Source organism: Andrena cerasifolii, chromosome 14, assembly GCF_050908995.1.
Source record: "Andrena cerasifolii isolate SP2316 chromosome 14, iyAndCera1_principal, whole genome shotgun sequence".
NCBI classification, from domain to species: domain Eukaryota; kingdom Metazoa; phylum Arthropoda; class Insecta; order Hymenoptera; family Andrenidae; genus Andrena; species Andrena cerasifolii.
In genome coordinates this window covers 7733280-7753753 of record NC_135131.1, presented here as the reverse complement: position 1 = coordinate 7753753, position 20474 = coordinate 7733280, and the positions used below count along the sequence as shown (strand labels likewise).

Sequence of the window (20474 nt, the reverse complement as noted above, 5' to 3'; positions counted from 1 at the left end):
GGATATTCGCAATTATGTTAACCAGTTTGTTGTTAGGAGAGCCATTAGCGTGTACTGAGCTTAGAGAGTGCTCCGTTACGCGTTGCTCTAATCCGGTTCTTATCCCATACTTCAAGGTCCCTGCGCGCACTTGTACATACTATTCGAGACATCTTCGAGGAACTTGGAAAGCTGAAAATCGCTGCTTGGCCGCACTAACGATCGACGCGCGTTTCACTTCTGGTCCTATTTGGATGATGGAGCGTAACCGTAACAACAGGTCCGAATTAATCTTTGGAGAGCTCGCTTTTGCCTATGCACAGAACTTGTAAATAAAACTTGTACACGTCACCCGCCATGCATTCACTTCTGTTCGTTGCACTGGTTTGAAGTTTGAACGGCCTTTTAACCGAAGCTCTGCGCCAAAGTAAATGTGTGCTGCACTTGATCCCAATTGTACAGAGTGTTCTGTTTAATCGTGTGATAATATATTATTGTCGTTGCTTAGTCATTCGCGTGGTAAGGGAAGGGTCGCGTCATCGGGGCGATTAACACGTTCTAAGTAAGATCGAACCTTGTCGACGCGCGGACACGCTGAACGAATATAGCCTCCGTAATAAGGGCCGAGGTATCTGAATCAGATCAGCGCCGAAGTAGATTGCTCTCGTAATTTGTGAAACCATAATGGAGTGCTCTCTGAGGAGCGCAACGATCGGACCGAGTAGAATTCCAAAGTAAATCGCGATAGATCGGCCGTGTACAAGAGAAACGGCTGTGCTGACCGAGGAGAGGGGGGCTAGCTTCTCTATTTGAGACTAAAACACGATAAATGCAGAGGAAATCCTTAGCAGAGCATTTTATAGTAGGATAATATTCAGCTCGAACGGTTAATCAAAGTCCTGTGGTATCGTAAGGGCAATAGAAATGATAACTCGAAGGGTTGTAACTGTAGCAGTCGGTAACACGTGGTCGGGATCAGTGGCGGGATCAGGCATATCTCGGGCAGTGACGAATCTAGATTATATCTCTTGGATTTCAGTGGTTTCAGATAAATTTATGATTAGGGTTAGGGGTATCTACTTACAGTATGATGCGGCAAGTCTTTAGTGATCTACAACAACCAATTGATTCTGCCCCTGCCATAGATCTTCCTTTGCTACCATACTCCTCAACATTCATGAATATTTTTCACATCAGTCAAGATATCTAAACTTAGGTTTGCAAAGAAAGCCGGGATTTCCATTTTTTAAATATTCATTTTTATTAGTGTTTGTTAATCGTTCGTCAAGGAAGTAATTAATATCCGCAAGTACACGCGAAGCTTGATCCCACCACTGGCCGTAATTACAAACTGCAAGATTTTCCTGCGTTAGCCCTCCTCTCGGTCATCGCGCGCTTTCAAATCGCAGTTCCACGAGTTGGCTCTTCACCACAGGGTGAACGTTTGGTTTCCCTTCTTCTTTCTTCGTGGCCGTTCCTCCCATGTCGATCTCGTTACGTGCAGCCGCGATTTCGATCGATGCCCCTGGTCGCCGACGACCCTTCGTTTCGCGCGGGACCTCGACCTCGGACAGGTCGGAGGGAGGAGGTTCGCTGTGGTGGCGGAGGAGAAGGGCTCTCGAGGCGGAGGAAAGAGAAGAGAAACACGTCTGTAACTTGTGACACGGTCGTCACGATCACGGCCGTGGCTCGTAAGTAGGATGGTAAAGGAAGGGGAATATTAGAGGGAAGGTAAAGAAGAGGCTCTTTTTTTTAGGAAGAGGAGGAAATGGTGGATATGTGGAGGAGGAGGTGGAGGTGGAGGCGATGGAGATGGAGATGATGGAGGAGGAGGCTAGAAAGACAAGCAAAGAGAGAGAAACTGGGACTGAGAGAACGAGAGGGAGAGAGAACGAGAGGGAGAGAGAGAGAGCGAGAGAGAGAGAGAGAGCGAGAGAGAGCGAGAGAGTAGATGAGGGAAGATAAAAAGAGAGAGAGAGAGAGAAAGAAGCGATCGAGCCGCCGTCGACACAGAAAGTGGGCCGCGGGCGGCTCGTCGTCGTAGGTCGCGTTGGGAGGCCAACAGTTGAAAGTGACTTGTCTTGTGTTGATGTTGCAGGTTCAAAAGCCTGGCACATGCGGCTGACCTTTGACCGGGTGCCAGGCGGCTGCAACCTTCACAGGTGCAAGCTGTGCGGCAAGGTCGTGACGCACATCAGGAACCACTACCACGTCCACTTCCCCGGCAGGTTTGAGTGTCCTCTCTGTCGTGCCACGTACACACGTAGCGACAACCTGCGCACGCATTTTAAATTCAAACACACCGAGGCAAGAAAGATCGATCTAAACGAGTTCATGACGGGCACCTTGGCGCTCCCGACGATGACTAACGATACCATGAACACGCTGTCCTAAAACGCGCGGGAACGGGATACACACGCGTCTGTATATATCTTATACATACATACGTATACATATATACATATATACATATATATATATGTGTATACGAGCGCGATATCTACGCACGCGAAGCGATTGCGAGGAAAATCAGAAAAAAAAAGTAACAATGGATAATGTATATTATACATATATATGTGTATATGGTGAGATGATTCAGAGAGCGCGGGTGGCTGCGCCGGCAGGGGGGTATTGTCGCAATTTCTCGATCACACGATACAGCCCTGGTGTCACGGCCACGTTTGGAGGCCGGGTCTCTCTCGGCTTTTTTCTTTCTCGAACACCAAATCTTTTATAGGTTCTACGCTTAACGGATCGCCGGATAGGGAATGCGTGGGAGGAGGGTTGGGGGTGGGGGGGAGCAGAGTTTCTTTTTTGTAAAATCGTACTGATGCGTACAGGTGTCAGTGCGCGACGTGTTGGAGTGGGGCTTGTCGTAGGTTCAGTGAAAAAAAAAGAAGAGAACAAAGAAAAGGAACGGGTGAATGAAGATTTGCGAGGTATTAAATGGAAGCGAGCGAACCGAGTGTTTCGCGCACGCACGCGCGCGCGCGCGCGAAAGATCGGTCACGAGGGCGCGCGCATCGATCACGGGGAACATGTTTCTTTTTCACGAGCAGATCGAGTTCTCGTTTCGTCTCTGGCGCGACTCGAACCGGTTTTTTTAACAAAATCGATGCGACGACAAAGTTCCTTCTCGATTGCTGGCGGACTGGCCGTTTGTTGTTTGTTGTTGTTTTCTCACTGACGATCGGCGCATCCGAGGGCGCGCCTGGCCGAGGCGAATCGAATGTTGGCGCGGGTCGCTTTAATCCTCGGCTCCCTACGTCCCCGTGGCCGTTGAGCGCACCCTCCACGCCGGGGTCGTCCCACGGCGCACGCGTGAACGCGCGCGTCACAGATGTGCTGGCTGTCAGCGCGTTACGCTGTTTTCGGAACATGTCCAAAGACCGGGCAGCTTTATTTTTTTCGCGGGTGAACGAGCGCTGCGCCGATCGACGATACTAAAGAGAGTTTAAGCTTGGGTGAGTTTACGATTCGCGCATTAATATTACTATATTATTATTAATAATGGGAGATTTAATGGAATTACAATATTATGCATATATATGTATACATATATACATATGTATATGTGTATATTGTGGGAGCAAACGTGGTGCCAATTCCTCCCGTAGTTGCTGTTGCCAAGCGGCCGGGCGTCACAAGCCTCCGTTCGGCAGCCGGAAACAACTATAAATAATCGATTAGTTAATTAAATATTAATTAAACGCGGTTCTACCGGAGGTAATTCATTCGATACGCAGGGTGAGTCGTATAGTTGTTGAAGAGTTTATAGTTGGACTTCATATTAGAGTGTAATCGTGTGTCTGATCGGCGTTCAGGGATCGCTGGGTTAGGTGGCAATATCAGGGCCGCGCACGTGCACGGGCCAGTTCGCGGGCTTTCCCGCTCGAGGGGGGGGGAGGGGGGTTTGGGTTATACGTTAGGGGGTGATACGGGGCGGATGATATATCCGGCACACAAGGAAACACAGAGACACACGACGGATAGAGAATTAGGTTTGAATGAGTGCGAGGGTTTGAACGTATGGTATGGTAATGCGTATACGTATATGCAGATACACGCACACACGGCGAGACAGATACAAATACGTACACCAGTATACACACACACACGTACACACAAAACACCCTCGCGTAGTTCCGGAACGACGGGGGTACGGCCACACGCAATATTATATCAATCGACTAACAACGAAATCTTTTTAGTCCTATGCATCGTTTCTAAAGGTCTTTTTTCCCTTCTTTCGAATAGAGATACGAAGCGGCGCTTTGCAGTTCTAATATGAGCTCTACACTATAAATACGCGTTATTATATTTGTTACTCGAACACCTAAAGTCTATGATATTTTGCGATCCAGGCTGCAACACCCGCGCGGTTTGTATACGCAGCGGATGAATAAAATAGTGGAAATCAATGAGAGACATTCCACAGATTCGGGACTTAAGTGCATAGGCAGACACGAAATGATAAGGATTTAACTTGTATCGGATTGAGTTTTTAGTACTATATATACATATACATACATATATACGTTATAACGTTATTATGATAATCCACTGTTGTAGTAATCGACACTGGTTGGACATAGTTACGTTTAAATATCGGTCAATTTTATTCAGGAGGGATGGTTACGTGATGTACAACCGCATCGTTACATGTTGATATTTAATTGGTTGGGGTGCAATCTGTTTGTTCTTCTTTCTTCTTTGTTTGTTTTTCACGCGGAGAAATTTATAAATATATATACATATATACATATATTAATATTTACTTCTTTACACATATAACAGTAACTGGATATAGGTTTCGACCTGTAAACACGCAGAGGATATACAATGCATATTACACATATACATATGCATGCACGCGTGCACGTACGCATGCGTACACGTGGAGATTCCACCGTCACGTGCATTCACATGTACTGGGTGGTGAAGCGCGCGGGGGAAACGCATATGTACGTGTGTTTTCTAGCTAGGAAGCGTGGATCGACATCCGAGTACTCCCACGGTACTCTTGCGTGTACTCGGCCCGCCCGAGTACACGTCGACACAGAAACACGAGTCGAGTCCGCTAGCTATTCAAAGAGCCAAACCGCTATATTGTGATCAAATGATATTACCGTCGATCTTCTCTCTTTTGCAAAAAGGGCACTTTGCATAGTTAAGGCTATTACCGAACACCCATACACATATTATTTAAATAATATATATATATATAAATACATATAACCAGAATATTAATATATTACGCAGATGATTAAGTATATATTAATTAATATATTGGATAATTTATTCTATTTTGTTTTATCGTTTTAATGATTTTATATATGTGTTATTCACTGTTTATGTATTACCACGCAACACAAAAACACAAGGAACACATATTATTATTATTATTATTATTATTATTATTATTATTATTATTATTATTATATCACAGTAACACAGTATACGCAGAGTTTATTATTTATTAATCGACGGTGGGGGCAGGGAGGATTGCGTCTAGGTGCACTTACAAGGCCTACATTTCGACCTTTACGTTTCTCTCGTTGTCTCCTCGTTTGCTATTTTTTTCCACTGGTTTTTCCTTGCGACGCGATAACGAGAGCCAATCTCTACTCGCCGATCGCAGTTATACATGTTAATTTTCTTTTGATTTCATCTTACACCGATTCACACTAAATAACACGCTAGCCGAGTGTTCCGAGTGCTGATCACGAAAATTTTTCATAACGACTCGAGTTTCGAATCTTAGCTTTAGAGTCCACGATCCAGAGAAATAAATTTTCCGACGCTTCCATGCTTTCCGTACATCCGTTCCAGGGATAAATCGAAATATCGAGGCCCGTTTGTCTCAGGCATGGTTCCAGGGTGCTCCCGTTATGTCAGCCGCGGTTACTTTCGTGGAAACGACGCCTTAATAGTTGGAACTTGCGATCACAGAGAATCGAACCGGAAACTTCAGTGGCAAAGACTAACCAATACATCTCGAAATACAGAATATTTCGAACCAGTGGTACACGCTTGACGGATCAACAGAACTCAGAGACGATAAAAGTTCCCAGTCCGATCATTAAATCATTCTACAGCACACGGAATCGTACAAAGAACTACGGGTTTGTCACTTGAAAAGCATTGAACATCTCACTAACGATTGCTCCATTCCGTGACTTCGTATCGCCCACTCAAGCTTGCGCCTGCAGTTTTGAAACAGCCTGTATGCATCAACCAAAGCTTATCGAAGGAGAAGTTTCCTCTGTATAGAACGAATTCTTTTTAAGCGTTTAAAGGGCCGCTAGTACGGCTTTTATAGGTTCGCGAGATCAAGGAGAGCTAGATCGGTCGTGGGCAAGTTCTAAGTGGATGTACTCCGTGTGTGTTCGTACATAGAGGATCCGCGTGTCTGACCCCGCACGGTCCGTCTCTCCTGCCGTTCTCCAAGTCGATACGCGAGCACCTCCGTTACTCCAACACCGGTTGCCGACTAACTTTCATAGCGGGTCGATGGTGCGCGCACGAAATTACGCCCCACTGTAGTTAGGTTACGGTTACACGTAATTGTTGGTACACGTTTCACGTGGAACTTCGATTTTTCCCTTCCGCTACAAGGCCCTGCAGCCCAGGCCGGCTCTATCTACATTGAGATGATATCGCGGCCGCGAAATTGCGCTCGATTACAGGCGACGATCGCGTGGTAGATTTATTATCTGGCTAAAGACAGCCAGTTGATTCTGTTGATTAGAAATTTTCCAGTAATTCTGCGGCACAGAGTTTTCTCTCCCCCTTTAAAATGCTAATGCAAACGAGAGGAGTTTAAAGATCTCCGGCTAGTCCAAGGTGGACCCGAAGCGTGAGGACTCCTTGGATCTTCGAGTCCGTATGAATTCTTTCCGGTTTCACTCGCGGCTCCTTATCTCACGTCCATAGACAGTTTAAGTTCCTTTGAGGAGAACGTTCAGTCGTCTGAACACCATAATAAATCCTGCCACTCGCAGTGGAATTCTTCCGCTGGAGAATTTTCATATCGTGTTCTGAATAAAAGAGGGAGGCGCGAGGTGAAGCACCACGCCGAGCCAGCCCCCCCCCTCCCTCCCTCCCGAGAAAAGACCACGGGAGATTAAAATTATCTCCCATACGATCAAAAGGTTACAGTTATATCAGTATGAAAGATTTGAACGTTTCAAGATCTTTTAGATGAACCCGGGACAGTTAGGCTCGTTGGAGATTCCTCGAGCTTTTTATCGTTACTTCGAGCTCCCGCTCGACGGCCCGACTTTGTAAATATAGATGGACGCCAAAGCGATTTAACTGGCCGTGGCAGTCGGCCATGCTTTACATATACATATATTTGTACTTAATTACGAGTTAATTCTGTTTCACCAGCGAAATTTGATTTCTATCTTTTATCTCTGTAACACGGGATTCGATTAACGTCGCGGCCGAGTGGACCGAAGTTTCGCGCCGTGCGGAAAATTATATTCCACGGAGACAGTGACAGTTAGCCCACGGCAGAGTTCGTTGAAACAAAGTTTCCATGTTTCCGCGATGCTGTACGATTTTTTATCGCCGATGCCGCAGTCCGATTTGTTCTCGCGCGTCAAGCCCCGATTATTGTTGCACGCTCGGCGTGCAGCGATAGTACAATAGCGAGGGTGGCGATTTATCGTGAGAAAATGGATGAAAAAATGTGCAATAAAAATTCTTCGATACTTCTCCGATTCAGTCTCTCGAGTGAAATCAATCCGCGGAGTCCAACTTACGTTTACCTGCTCGTATACCGCATGAATAGTAAAATTCAATCTCCCCAATAATGCGGCCTGACACACGAAACTTTCGTACGCACTTTTCATCTATTTCTTGCCCAGTGAAAGCCGTTTCTTCTAAATTACGTCGGTCGCGAAGGAGCACCTCGTACATTCCCCTGGTTTTCGTAAATCCCCACGCGAAGTTGAGGCGTCGCGATCGAGAGCCGCCTCGAAATTTTACGAGCCGCCGTTCTTATCGTCGCGCTTCTGATACGGTGTTTCAGGGAATTAGTCGCGCGGATTGACGTGTTCGTGACGATTCGTCACGGCAGGGCGGTGTTTTATTACAAGAATCGCGTTGGCGCTATATACATATATATATAATTAACCCCATGGTAGGCGGTATCGATCGCGCGCTCTCGACGTCGCCCCCTTTTTGAATCGCGCTAATACGTCTGGACGTGTCCGTCGGTTTCGAGCACTGCCAATTTCCGGGATTGTCCACGCACAAGTCGTCGAACGGTGGATGGTTAATCGCGAATCACCGGACGTAGCGATGATCGTATATCGAGACCACGAAACGTCCGTCTGGTGCGCGGATAGACGCCAGTCCATCGCGTCGCGGTGCCTTTAAATCGAACAGCCCCTGACCATCGATCGAAGCCTCCCCTGACGCCCTCGGGAAGGCATTCAAATTGAATCGTCCGTCGATCGGCGATCAAGCCGCGTTCTGGAGCACGCACAAACTGATTCCACGGCTAGCTCTCGGGCTCGTGCCCTAGGTAGACGCGCGGCGTCTAGAATTCACGAGTAAAATCGCGCTTTAGCTACTCGCAGAGCAGCCAGGCTGGAGGAACCACGGGATCGTTACCAGCCATCTAGACAAGCACCGTCAGCCAGCCTTTTGTAGTTTACACCGGCGAGTCAGGCAATCGTTCTGCGCCAGTCGTCCTCGTTGTTACGTGCCTGCGATTCCACTTCTTCGCCGTGCGCTTTCAGAGAAACGGGGAGGGGTAACAAAAAAAAAAAAGCACACATGGTTGACTTAGGAACGGTAAACGGGATCGCGAACGGAAGCGACGCGACGTTCAGCGGGTACGAAAAGGGGAGAGCAGAAGGGAGCACTGATCGTGGGATTAATATTCGGATCGGGATCGATTGTCCGGGGTCCACATTCCTGTGTTCACGGACGATCGAAGTTGTTGGAGTAGAGCGTCGAGGAATGGGGTAGGGAAAATTTTGAGTGGGTGAATATTCGGGTCGTATTATAGTTTCTTCAGGTATTCTGATATCTTATGTTACCAAGAATTGTTAGATCTAAAGTTACCGAGTACTTGGAGTTTTCTCTCCAGTTTTTGGCCGTAGTTCTTCAGTTTCGTCACAGAGTCGCCGCTCCTCTGGGAGCGAGGAATTCCATGTTAGTTGTATTGTTAATGCAGCATGATCTGTCGCTCACTTTCTGTAACGTCCCAGAAGGGTGTCACAAGTCGTAGATATTTTTCCTCTATTCTCCAGCCACTTCTCCCCTATTGCAGGCTATTCCCTCTTGCCCTTTCATCCCCATCCTACGTTTACCTTTGCTACTCCGCTCTTTCCGGTCTGCATGCATTTATCTCACCGGTGAACCCTGTTTCCCTCCCTGCCAGCCGCGGGAGGAGCGATCCCGACTCCGGGAGAAAATTGTCCGCAACTCGTGACAAACTTCCGGACCAGACCGTGTATTGTGCTTGACTCTCGCGAACTTGTGGTAACTGTTCGCGTGAGGGGTGTCAGAAAAATGACGCCGAAATTGAGTTCCCTCTCGCGCCGAGTCGCGATTAATCCTTCTTCGCTTGGAAGTGGTCTGGCGGCGCGGATAATACTTCGAAGCTGTTGGAATCAATCAGTCCGAAAGAATGATGAAACATCACGTAGAATCGATGGAATTAAACCGATTTCGCTGCCGGCGAGTTACCCTTGCACGTTACGGATAGAAAAGTGCCCTGCATTGCTCCATCTCCGATAAAACCGATCAGCCGACGATCAATCGATATTTTGCCGCTCATAGTTCGTTAATTAACCTATCAATCTGGTAATAGCTAGCAAAAAGTAGCAGCCCGTTTCACGAGACATCGGCCGTGCATGGGGTGGCTTGTACCGTGGCACGCGCGCGCAGCTACGCAAATATTTCCGGTGGCATCCGCGCGAATCGATGTATAGGGTTCTCGTTTCGTCTTCAGTATTCGATCGGTATGCGAATCACTCGAGGCGCGCCACGTATTTCGAGCCGATGGGGCGAAAAAGGAGGGAGGGGCGGGGAAAATGACGCGAGGAGTACCCTGCGAGCTTCGGTAAGAGGATCTCCTCCGATACCGATCCACCCGAGTAACTGGCAAGGGAATCGACCACGAAATCCGGATACAACTGGTTTTGGCTGCGCATCGATACCGAACGAGCGAACTTTCCATCCATTTCACCGACCAGACTTGTAACTTACACCGAGTCGCTTCCGTCTTCTCGCAGCCAGCCGTCCCAAGTCGCCCCCTCGATTGGCTAAAAGTTAGGTCGTCGGTCGTTCCCCTGGTCCCGATGTCAGACCCTTTCATCCGTGAACAACCCGACGATCGTTTTCGTAAACGTTAATATCCTATCTGAGCTCGGTTTCCCCGAGTGTCTTCTCCGAGAGTGTTTCTCCCCGGCGTTCCTCCAGCCCGTGGCTGCGACGAAACTGCAGTTCTGCCAAGTTGCACGGCCGCGTTTAGACGCTTGGCGTGTCGAGTGCAGCCAGTTTTTTTGTCCTCCGCGTTCGAGCTTTAATTCTGTAATGGGCTTTCGCGTTAATAAATACCAGCTCGCTGAAAAACACGGATGCCGTCAACGACGTCGACTCCGCGCTCTGACGGCTCCTGTTAAACGTTTTCCAAGATGGTGGACAGCCAGTGCGTTAGCGCGTAACCGGGTTTCCCTGTCTATTTGTCATTTTGTGTCGGCTATCGGCGATAGAACATGCAGGATAACCCCTGTAAGAACCGCGACAAGTTGTGGGTGGAAAGTTCGTTGGTTCGGTAACGGTAGAGGTGGAGGAAAGGGGGTGAGAATTCTATGCTCGCTGTTCGTGTACCCAAAAAAAAGTCACGAAAATACGTTCTTTCCAACTCGCGAGTCGACTCCCTTTCTCGCCGTGATTCTTGACGTCCGTCGTCCAAAGTACCTCGTCTCGGTGATATTTCGAAACGGCGAACTCAGGGGCGTGCACGCATACGCGCACGCACGTAGGGCTGAATGTAAGATCTGTAGAAGCGCGTGGAAGGCACACGGAAACACGACGTGCATGCATCGACTAGTCGAAAGAGAGAAGAACAGTGGCGAACAGTTAACGAAAGAGGGAAATACTCGGCGCACAATTGCACACGACACGTACACTGGCACACATTACACAGAAATTGAGGGAATATCGAAGTGACCTGCACCAAGCGTGCTTCGCACGTTCGGCTGGCGGTCGCCTGGCTGTTATATCGAAACCTTGATTAATTAAACGGAAATCTCTACTATTGTACTACTATTACTATGAATACTATTATTGCTACTGCTACTACTATTACTACTACTACTACTATTACTACCACTACTACTATTGCTGCTGCTGCTACTACTACTACTACTACTACTACTACTATTACGTATAGGTATTTATATATTTACAGTTGCGTGGTGTGGAGTGGAACATTGTGATATAATAGATTGGTGCTAACACCTTATTGAAATTGAAAATGAATTTAAAGAAATGAAAAAAATCGTGCAATATTGCGATAGTAGGGGGGAGGGGGGGCGCGGCGGTGTCGCTCGCCGAATAAAGTTAAGTTTCTCCGTGGTGAGACCGGCGGGAATGGAGCGAGGCACAAAAAAGAAACATACCTAATGATGAAAAAAGAAAAGAAAGAAAACGGGGAAACAAACGAGTGAAAATCACGTTTCCGTTCACTTTTCCGAGTCGTCGCGCGACAATATCGGCCCCGAGACCGATCCCCGCGATGTCCAGCTATTTCTAATAAAGATCGCGACCGCGCGACGGGACCGGACGCGACGATCGCTCTTGTCCGTCTTTCAGATGGGAATTTCTTTGTCCCCCGACTTCCCTTCTCTCTTTTTCGCCGCCCCTCTCCCAACCCCCGGTGCTGCCGCCCGTTGCCCGAGTCTTTGTTACGCATTCGCGCGACAACGTTCTTGCTGCCCCATCGATTCGGTCGCGCCAACGCTCTCGAGTATCGTTTCAGTCGAAAGGGGCGTTTAAGAGTCTTGAGAGATTCGACGGAGCCCCTCGATGGATCTAATTGCCTCGGGAGGGCTGCCGGGACGCGGGGATTTTCTACGAGGTATTTTAACCGTGATTAGATTAAATTGCAACGCGACGTTAAATTGCGAATTATCGTTTGCGCGAGCAGAAACGTCGTAGCGATCGTGATACTTTTTATTGCTTGTTTAATCGTTAAGAGGGGTCGTGATGTTCCGGCGCTTTCGTGGCTCCCGAGGGGTTCGTCGAGGCTGCCGGGTTTCTCGAGACTAAGCATGTGTTCAGAAAGATCGAATCTGAAACGATAGTCGAAGGGATTCGAGGCTTCGTAGTTTGGTAGAATAGCGGACGACTCGGTCCGATTATTCCTTTCACACTTTGGATTGATTTTCTCGGTTAGAGTGGGCCCCCCTTCCCCCAAACTGATTGTACTACTTGGAAACCTGTATTCGCCTGTTTTTGGGATCGTAGCTACACTTTGCTGGATTGTTCGATCGGATTAGGGACCAATGCCGACGTTCCCCAAGGGTTACCTCGCGAATCCTGAGAAATTTCGTTGGCCGTAGGAGGTCGGGCCGCGGAGGATTATTCGAGCGTCGCCGGTGATCGTTCGTCTCGAAATTAGCACACGTCGACGGGACGGGGCGAGATACGGTATCGAGGCGGTTGATCGAGCCCGCCACGTCCAAGCGGCAATGGAACACGAAGGCTGGGCAAAAGAGCGAAGGGTTGGAACGGGGGCGGCGGAGAGGGGATGGGGAAAGTGAGTGGAGGGAAGTTGTTCAGAGGAGAGGGACAGATTAGACGAGCGCAAGAAAAGCGACGAGAAGGAAAGAAACTATGGCTGTGCAAGTGAACATTATGAGTGTAGTTACATAGGTGTAGGTGTTACCTAGGGACTAGGCTTAGCTGATCATAGGATAAGGGGCACGTTTACGCGTTTCGTTTTCAAACCTCGGCGAGCGACAGCGTCCCATCCGCCATTGTACATTACCGAACTAAATGAAAAAAAGTACTATTATTAATATCTCTTTATATATTAATATATACAAAAGTACGGATATAATTATGGATATATATGTATATACACACACGGTATATGTATATATCTATCTTCGTATGAATATAAATATGAATATAAATATGAATATAAATATGAATATAAATATAAATATAAATATATATATATACATATACATTTTGTTATTTTTCTCGGGGGATGATGATATAAAACTGTAATAATTGTAAATCGTGCACAGGGGGGTGTGGGGTGATCGGTGTTCCACCCCTCGTGCGACTACTAAGCGTGTTCTACTCATCATTTGAAAAAAAAAAATAAGAAAAAAAGCGGAATAAATAAGAAGGGACACACGAGTAAATAAGTGATAAGGAGAATAAAAATCGGCGCGATTGTTAGACTGAAAGTTGTGATTCTGCACGGAATGTGTAAATAGGGAGAAAAAGAGCCTCTATAGATTGAACGTGTAGGTGAGAAAGGCGAGACAGATTAAATCGTTGACCGTTGCATTTTCGCGTGTGCAAGGAACAATGAGAGAGATAGAAAGAGAGAGAAAGAGAGCATGTGTGTTAGTGAAAGTGAGAGAAAGGGTGAGAAAGAGAGTTAGAGGGAACGTGTCAGAGAAGAAGGAATCGAATGGACACGGGATATCCTTCTTACACCCCCAATCCTGAAACCCCAAAGCCTCCAAAGAGAATGATTTCGCTGACCCCTTGGTTCCATGTGACCACTTCTGTTGTCGTCCGTCAACATCCTGCTACCGTCTCGCTTCTTTCTCTCCCTTTTCTTCCGTTCCTTCGTTTACTTCGTTGCGACACACAGAAAACTTATGCACACGGGCCACTACACACACGCGCAGACACGTACACGCAAGGCAGAAGGCAGCGTAATCGAGCGACGCTCGAGTGTAGGAAGTTTAGGCGCCACCATTTCGAAAAGGGACACGACATCTCACGTGACAGGGATGCTTTTTGGGTACGGCGAGGTTTTTGCTGTTGCATCGCGTCGACCAGACGACGTCGACGAGGATGTCGATGACGCGGGCGAGCTGTCCGTCAGCCGTTCGCGTGGACGACGGATCCTCGTCCCCGTGACGTCGTCGCGGTGGTCGTTGACGACGACGGCGACGACGACGGGAACGGTCACGCGACGGGCGCGCGAGTTTCCATCGTTTTCCTATTCCGAATGAATCATTGTATCAGTCTTTGGCTCCGATAAACGTACAATAGGGCGCGCTACCGATGAAAAGCAGAATAAAAGGGAAAAAGATATATAGGAGAAGGAACAAAAGTAAGAAACGAATAGCGATAACCGCTGACCACGCAGAGATACAAGGACTAACGATCATAGGGCGTAATCGATTTTATTACGAGAAATTATTCTTACTACTTCTTATTGTTACTACGATTATTATTCTTATTCTTATGGTTATTCTAACATGCAAGTGTTACGTTACGATTGCAATTATTATATACACCTTTAATTATAGTGTAGATAATATATGGATGATGAGGATAAAGAAACAAAACAAGGAAACAAACAAAAAAAAAAATATGGAGAATTAATCACATGTGCATTTAATGTATTTCATACTAATTTTTTGATTAAACATAATTGTGTGTTAACCGAGCCGTCTATCTTTCTTTTTTTCTTCCAGATCATTGATCTCTCCCTGCAGTTAACTGCCGTACTGTGCTCGATCACTCGCTTGTCCGTCGATCATTTAAGCAGAGACGGGAAACAGAATGGATCGCCGCGCTCGAAGATCCGCGAGTCTCGTAGAGCACCGTACGGAAGTTAACGCATCGCTGAGGGGCATTTAAGCGTGCAAAATGCAACGATGCACGTGAGTGGACACGAAATCATTGTCATTACACACGTTACGCGGGGCTTCGAAATTTCTTCAGACAACGCTCCCAAGGGGAACTTTTTCAGAGCGAGGGCTTTTTTATCGAGACGCTCCGATTTCAGATATCCTGCTCGATTGTCAATTTCAGACCGTGTATCTCGCCGAACGATATTTCCGTTCGTCTGCCGACATTTCCGGCTGTTGTCGTCGGACCCGACGGTCAGGCGTAGGTATCGGCGTCGGGAAAACTAAAATTACTGCTCGTTCATCAATGCTACCGATAATTCCTTCATCGTACACGGTATATCTGCTAAGATGCAAGAATGTTGCGAGATTTGAAGCGATGGTGTGTAATAATTGATATACTCTGGGACGAAGAAGATAGAATAACTTTTTAGGTAACTTTCCTATCCGTGAATAACACCACGGTTAAAAATGTATTTATCCGGTGTACAGGCCACTCATCTTCCACTGTACCACTGTATCTTCCTTCGTGTTTTGAAATAGCCTCGCATTGTTCTACATACTCTTCCTTGGATTACGTACTCCTACACCTTCAAGAATTTCTACCCACACACATGTTCAGACAGTAGGTTCTAACAATTGTTAGAGTTAACTCTGATCCCTTTCGATCCTCGTTCACTGCAGCCACATCCCTCTATGAATTTTTCAGTAGAACACTGTGTCCTACATCTGCTCGTACACACACATAAAGATACTCGCACCTATCCTCTGCGTCGCGTCTTATAAATAAGCTGCACTTGTATCTACTTGCCTTTCTTGTACCGTGTACATTCCTTCTGATGGAATAAAGATTGCGGCCCCGATCGATCCATCGACGCATACCCGCGATCGACAGGGCAGTCTTCGTGGGACGTTCTCACCGTTCCGACAGGAAATCGCGGACACGCCCGTCAGCGACTGCTTCTTTCGCCTCATCGAGCCGCATCGGTACGCAACAAGTTCCCAAGGATCGGATCCCGGTGCTGCTAGTAAGTGGTCGCGACTCGAACCGCCGAGGATTCCGAAGTCACCCTAACCGGATGGTCGCCAGTCGCGGAGCTCGTCGTTCAAGACTCTTGCGTGCTACTCTTCCACCCAACCTACCGTCTACTGTAAGAGATTAAGAGATCTTTATGTAAGAAGAGAGCCAGCTGCGTCCACCCCCGCGTTCATGTATGTATCGCGGTGTACACCTTAGAAAGCCTGCGCGCATTTCACGTTCTCTCATCCGGCATTTCGACGCGTGGAACGGGCGTATAGCGAGGTACGGTCGCGAGCTTCTGTCCGTCTAGGTGGCAGCGCGGCCTTACACGCACACACGCACGTCGGGCGCAGAGGAGGCGAATGAAATAACGGAAAGTTAAGAAGTTGAAAGGAATAAAGTGAAATAGAGCCAGAAATAGAGATGATGCGGCGCCTAGTCGACGCGCGGCGATTTCGTTGTCGGGTGCTTGCTGACCCTGTGGTTTCTGTTGTTGCAGAGCTGAAAAATTGGCGGATATCGCAAATATTTGAGAGACAGAGTAACACGGACGAGAGGAGGCGGTGCTCGTTGTGCGGTAAGGTCGTGACGAACGTGCGCAATCACTATTACGTGCATTTCCCGGGAAAGTACGCCTGCCGACTCTGCCCTGCGGTTTACACGCGCAGCGACACTCTCCTCACGCACACGCGTACCAAGCACGCGCACGCGCAGTAGCGCACGCACGCGTGCCGATAGCTCGCGGATCTAGCGCGACGATCTCTTCGAATCGATCAGAGCACGCCCTTCTACGCGTCGAATTAGTCCTAAAGGTTGCCGCTCCAATGTGCGCCGGCCGCACATTGGAACGGCAGCCTCAAGGGTGATGCATCTGCGACAACACCTCTGTTCTGAAGCGCGCCCTTGCGGAAATCGTAGCTAGCCCTCGTGCGCGAACCTTTCGAGAGATTCTTCTGTGCTCCTGTGTCTCGCGATTCACTGCCGTCGAGCTCCATCCTCCCAGCTCCGTTTCCATCGAGGTGTCACGTCCTAGGAGCTGAAACGAAGCTTGCAGGAAAAGGATGTGTCCGCTGCAAGTAAGCAATGGAATTCATAGGATCTGTAACGTCAGGGTCGAGATCTCTTCGAACACACACCCTCTCGTCTTCGTATTACGATAGAAGCAACGTCTTCGCTACGGCAACGTGTCTCAGGACTCATCTTCATGGATACGATGTTGCTCCTTGTTGGAAGATTTCATACCTTTTCTCGAGAACTTTTCAGAGCTTCCGGGTTCTCGAATCCCCGCGATGTCCCACACCCAGCTCTCGTCCAGGATTAACACCGCGGTGGCATTTTCTGGTATATCCGTCGCCGAAGGCTGCAGCAAATGGACTTCTCCTAATGTGCGAACAACGAAGCGTCCGCTAACACGTGATCAGAAGTTCTGATTCTTGATAATCCGTTTGGAGGCTTCTTAAACCTTGTCCTCGTGGACGATAGACTTCCTGCCTTCTTCAATAATCACATCCACATATCACGTCCTTTCTACGGAAACGGGATCGCCTGCGTTGCAATCGCGCAGCAACGAGTACGCTGGCGTGTGATAAACTGTTCAGAATCTTCTCAAACTATTACGTAGCACTCCCTACGTGTCTGCTATGATACCTACAGTAGCGTAAGATGAAGAGCGAAGCTGAAAGGAGGTACGGCGAGGAGCAGTAGGTTCGCCCGCCACGTTCGCACCTCGGGCTTGGGGACAGTTGCCATCGAGGCAGCCGATTTGCTCGAACAAATTAATAGCCAGCCGTGAAACTTGATGAAACCAAGGATTTTATGTTGAAAGTCCCCTGGTGGCGAGCACGCGAGCTACCGCCCACTTTATTTCATTGATTTTCCATACCACGAACTTGAGCGTCCCTATTTGTTCGCGTTAAGACATCATTAGTTGAATATTCAGAGGCTTCTTCTTGTTTCCAGTTAAAACTTCCCTCGTCAGCGCCGTGGAAATCAACCGCCTCGTTTCTTCTTCTCGAGTTCGTCTAACAAGGGACGGGAAAAATGGCGCCTGCCCTAGTTTCCGCAACACCCATCGTTGCATCTCTATTTCCGAACGGTATAGCTGTTGATTTCTAGATAATTGAAGGCGCCTATGTGTTACGAACCGAACAGCCCTCTGCCCTTTTGGTTCCCGCGAGTCTCGGGCTCGAGGTCCCCAATCTACTGCTCGATAGTGAGCTGCTGCTTCCCCGGGATATTAATCCTGAGTGGAACGGTTCGATTCCGCTCGACTTCTCACTGCTCCGTCGCGTTACTAACACCGTAAACGTGCCAGCGGAAAATTTGATGGCCACTGTTAAACGTTTTACGCCGCACTAAAGTCGGCGAATTCTACTGACACCGGTGCACGGATTTCCTGTTTTCGGTGCGGTGCACACGGCGGAGTCATCGGTAGTCTTTCTATACAGAAAACGTCACGAGAGTGGGATGGAATTCAAGCAACATTTTCTTATAGTGGAGCTAGACCAAAAACGAGGAGAAACAGGGTCAAGCGTTTTACCAAGCATCGCAACCAGTGTGTTCCCTTTACAGATATATCTAACGTTAAAGTTTCTTGGAGGGTTGATTTCGAGTTGCCAGTAGAATAGGTAGACAGCTATATCTGATCATCCAACTATGAATTGGGTCAGCCATTACCAATGCCAATAGAACATCCTTAGCTAACGGACAATATGGAATCGAAATTCCTCAACACTTTGTGGCAAGAATTTAACATTCTTCGTAACATTAACCGCAATAACAGCGTAGTATTGTACACCCAGAGATTCCTCTTTATACCTCCACTCCACGGAGCGTACAGCACCGTAATAGAATGTCCCTGGTCGCAGAAAAATCCAGATTTCCCTCTATTTGTATTCACGCGGTTCGCCCACCTAATCCGAGCGACGGGGCGAGTTAGCTCTCACTGTTACCGCGAATTCATAAGAATGGGGAGCGTTTATTAGCCGTTCAGCGGGCTATTTAAACAAATCCTCGCTCGTTTACGGGAATCGCCGTGAACAGAGGAGCTGCGGGAATAGGAGGTCGCGCGCGTTTTACGGGGCACGGCCCGGGGAAAGCTGGATTTAAAGGAAAACGTCGCGGGGAGACGGTTTTCAGATGTGCGGGATGATCGACGTTGAATCCTAATTCTCCGCGTCTTTCCCTCTTCTTCAGTCTCGCTCGCTATAGATTCCGCAGCGTGCCCCCCGTTAATCGTAACGACCGTGTGATTCGGCTGGGCAAATATTGGCACCTCCGTTTTCCACCATCTCACCTTCTTCCGCCCGTTTCGCGAACAAGTCCCTCCAGTTTCTGGCCCGGGCTGTTGAATGTGTACAGGCTGCTTCAGAGGCGTGTGTCAATACTCCGGGAGAACGGTGAAGCCGAGTCACGAATGGGGATTGAAAAGTGTATGGACTTCGGTGGCTAGTTGGCGCCGGGGAGTTTTGAAGGGGTGTTGAAATTATTTCTGAATGGTACGTGTATTTATGACGTTGAGGGGGTAGCTTCGTCTGGCTATCACCTCTAGGGGTTGTGTGAATGGTACATATATCTGTTTCAAGGGAAATATGTATCGATACGTCTTACGCCACCCTGTATAAGCTTCAAATTAAATTGGAACAGATTCAACTGTGCAACTGCTGCCCTTATGATATGTGAGCTTGCTTTTACTTTCGAAAGATTGCAAGCATTCGCCTGTTGATTTATGTTGTCTGCTCTTCAAACACAGTGGGTGGAGGGACGGGGTAAGAAATGAAGCAGTGGGAAGGACAAAGTATTATGTACACCTGTCACCTACGTGCATCATCTAATTAATGATTTAAGCTTGTACTTTTAAGTATCGACGCGTACTTTTGAAATAGCCTGTATCCGAGCATGTCTCCGACTTTATTTGAAGGGTAAGCAGCGACTAAACGAGAAGAGCCAGTGCAAATACGGTTTGCTTGGCCAAATTGCGATTAACCGCCTCAATAAATTCGAAAGTGTCTGCATTCTGCAAACTTCTGATTTCGAACGATTAGTACTGCCAATGTGATGGAAACGTTATTACGAAGGCGAGATACTTGCGTGGAAATTACATTCAACAATGACCATTAGAAAGAAGTAGCGCATGTGGAATGTCTTCGATTGCTATAAATTATATGGAACGTTTAACTCATTCAAGATTTCAAAATACATAAACGTAGTTCGTGCTTCGGCGAGAACATTTTACAGACGATTCCACTGTACTTTTAACTAAATTTGCAATATATCCCCGGCTGTATATCACGCTGGACTTCTACAAGCTTCTGCTTTAATATTTCCCAACTCGTGATGCGATATTCTCTCCAATTCCGCTCGTAAATCTTCGCCCATTAACGGCGTTTCCAGTACGGTCGTTTAAAACCCAGCGTGACTCGTCTGAAATCCAAAGTTGCGAGCACACTCTGGCTATATTACTCTCGCAACCTGCTGGACGCGTGGCGCTGCGCGATCGATGGAAATTTCGATAAGATCGTCTCGTATCGCGCGATACGCAGGAGGATTTCAATGCAAAATAAATCCAGCGCGACACGCGAGCGATTTATTACGATTCCGGCGAAAGTCACGACGGCTGG

The 20474-nt window shown here is 47.7% G+C and overlaps 1 protein-coding gene across 6 annotated transcripts in view; it reads left to right on the top strand.

Annotated features, from left to right (window-relative positions):
• The window catches only part of LOC143376405 (uncharacterized), a 67640-nt gene that overhangs the window by 38640 nt on the left and 8526 nt on the right, over nt 1-20474 (top strand). For 2 of the 6 annotated variants that reach the window (XM_076826695.1, XM_076826690.1), the window contains exon 5: nt 2078-14646. The exons of 3 other annotated variants lie outside the window; for them this stretch is intronic. In XM_076826695.1, coding sequence (XP_076682810.1) covers nt 2078-2373 — 296 coding nt within the window. In that variant the 3' untranslated portion in view covers nt 2374-14646. Of the gene's footprint in view, nt 1-2077; nt 14647-16354; nt 16647-20474 lie in introns of those variants that run through there. One more of the 6 variants, XM_076826694.1, reaches the window with a different exon arrangement.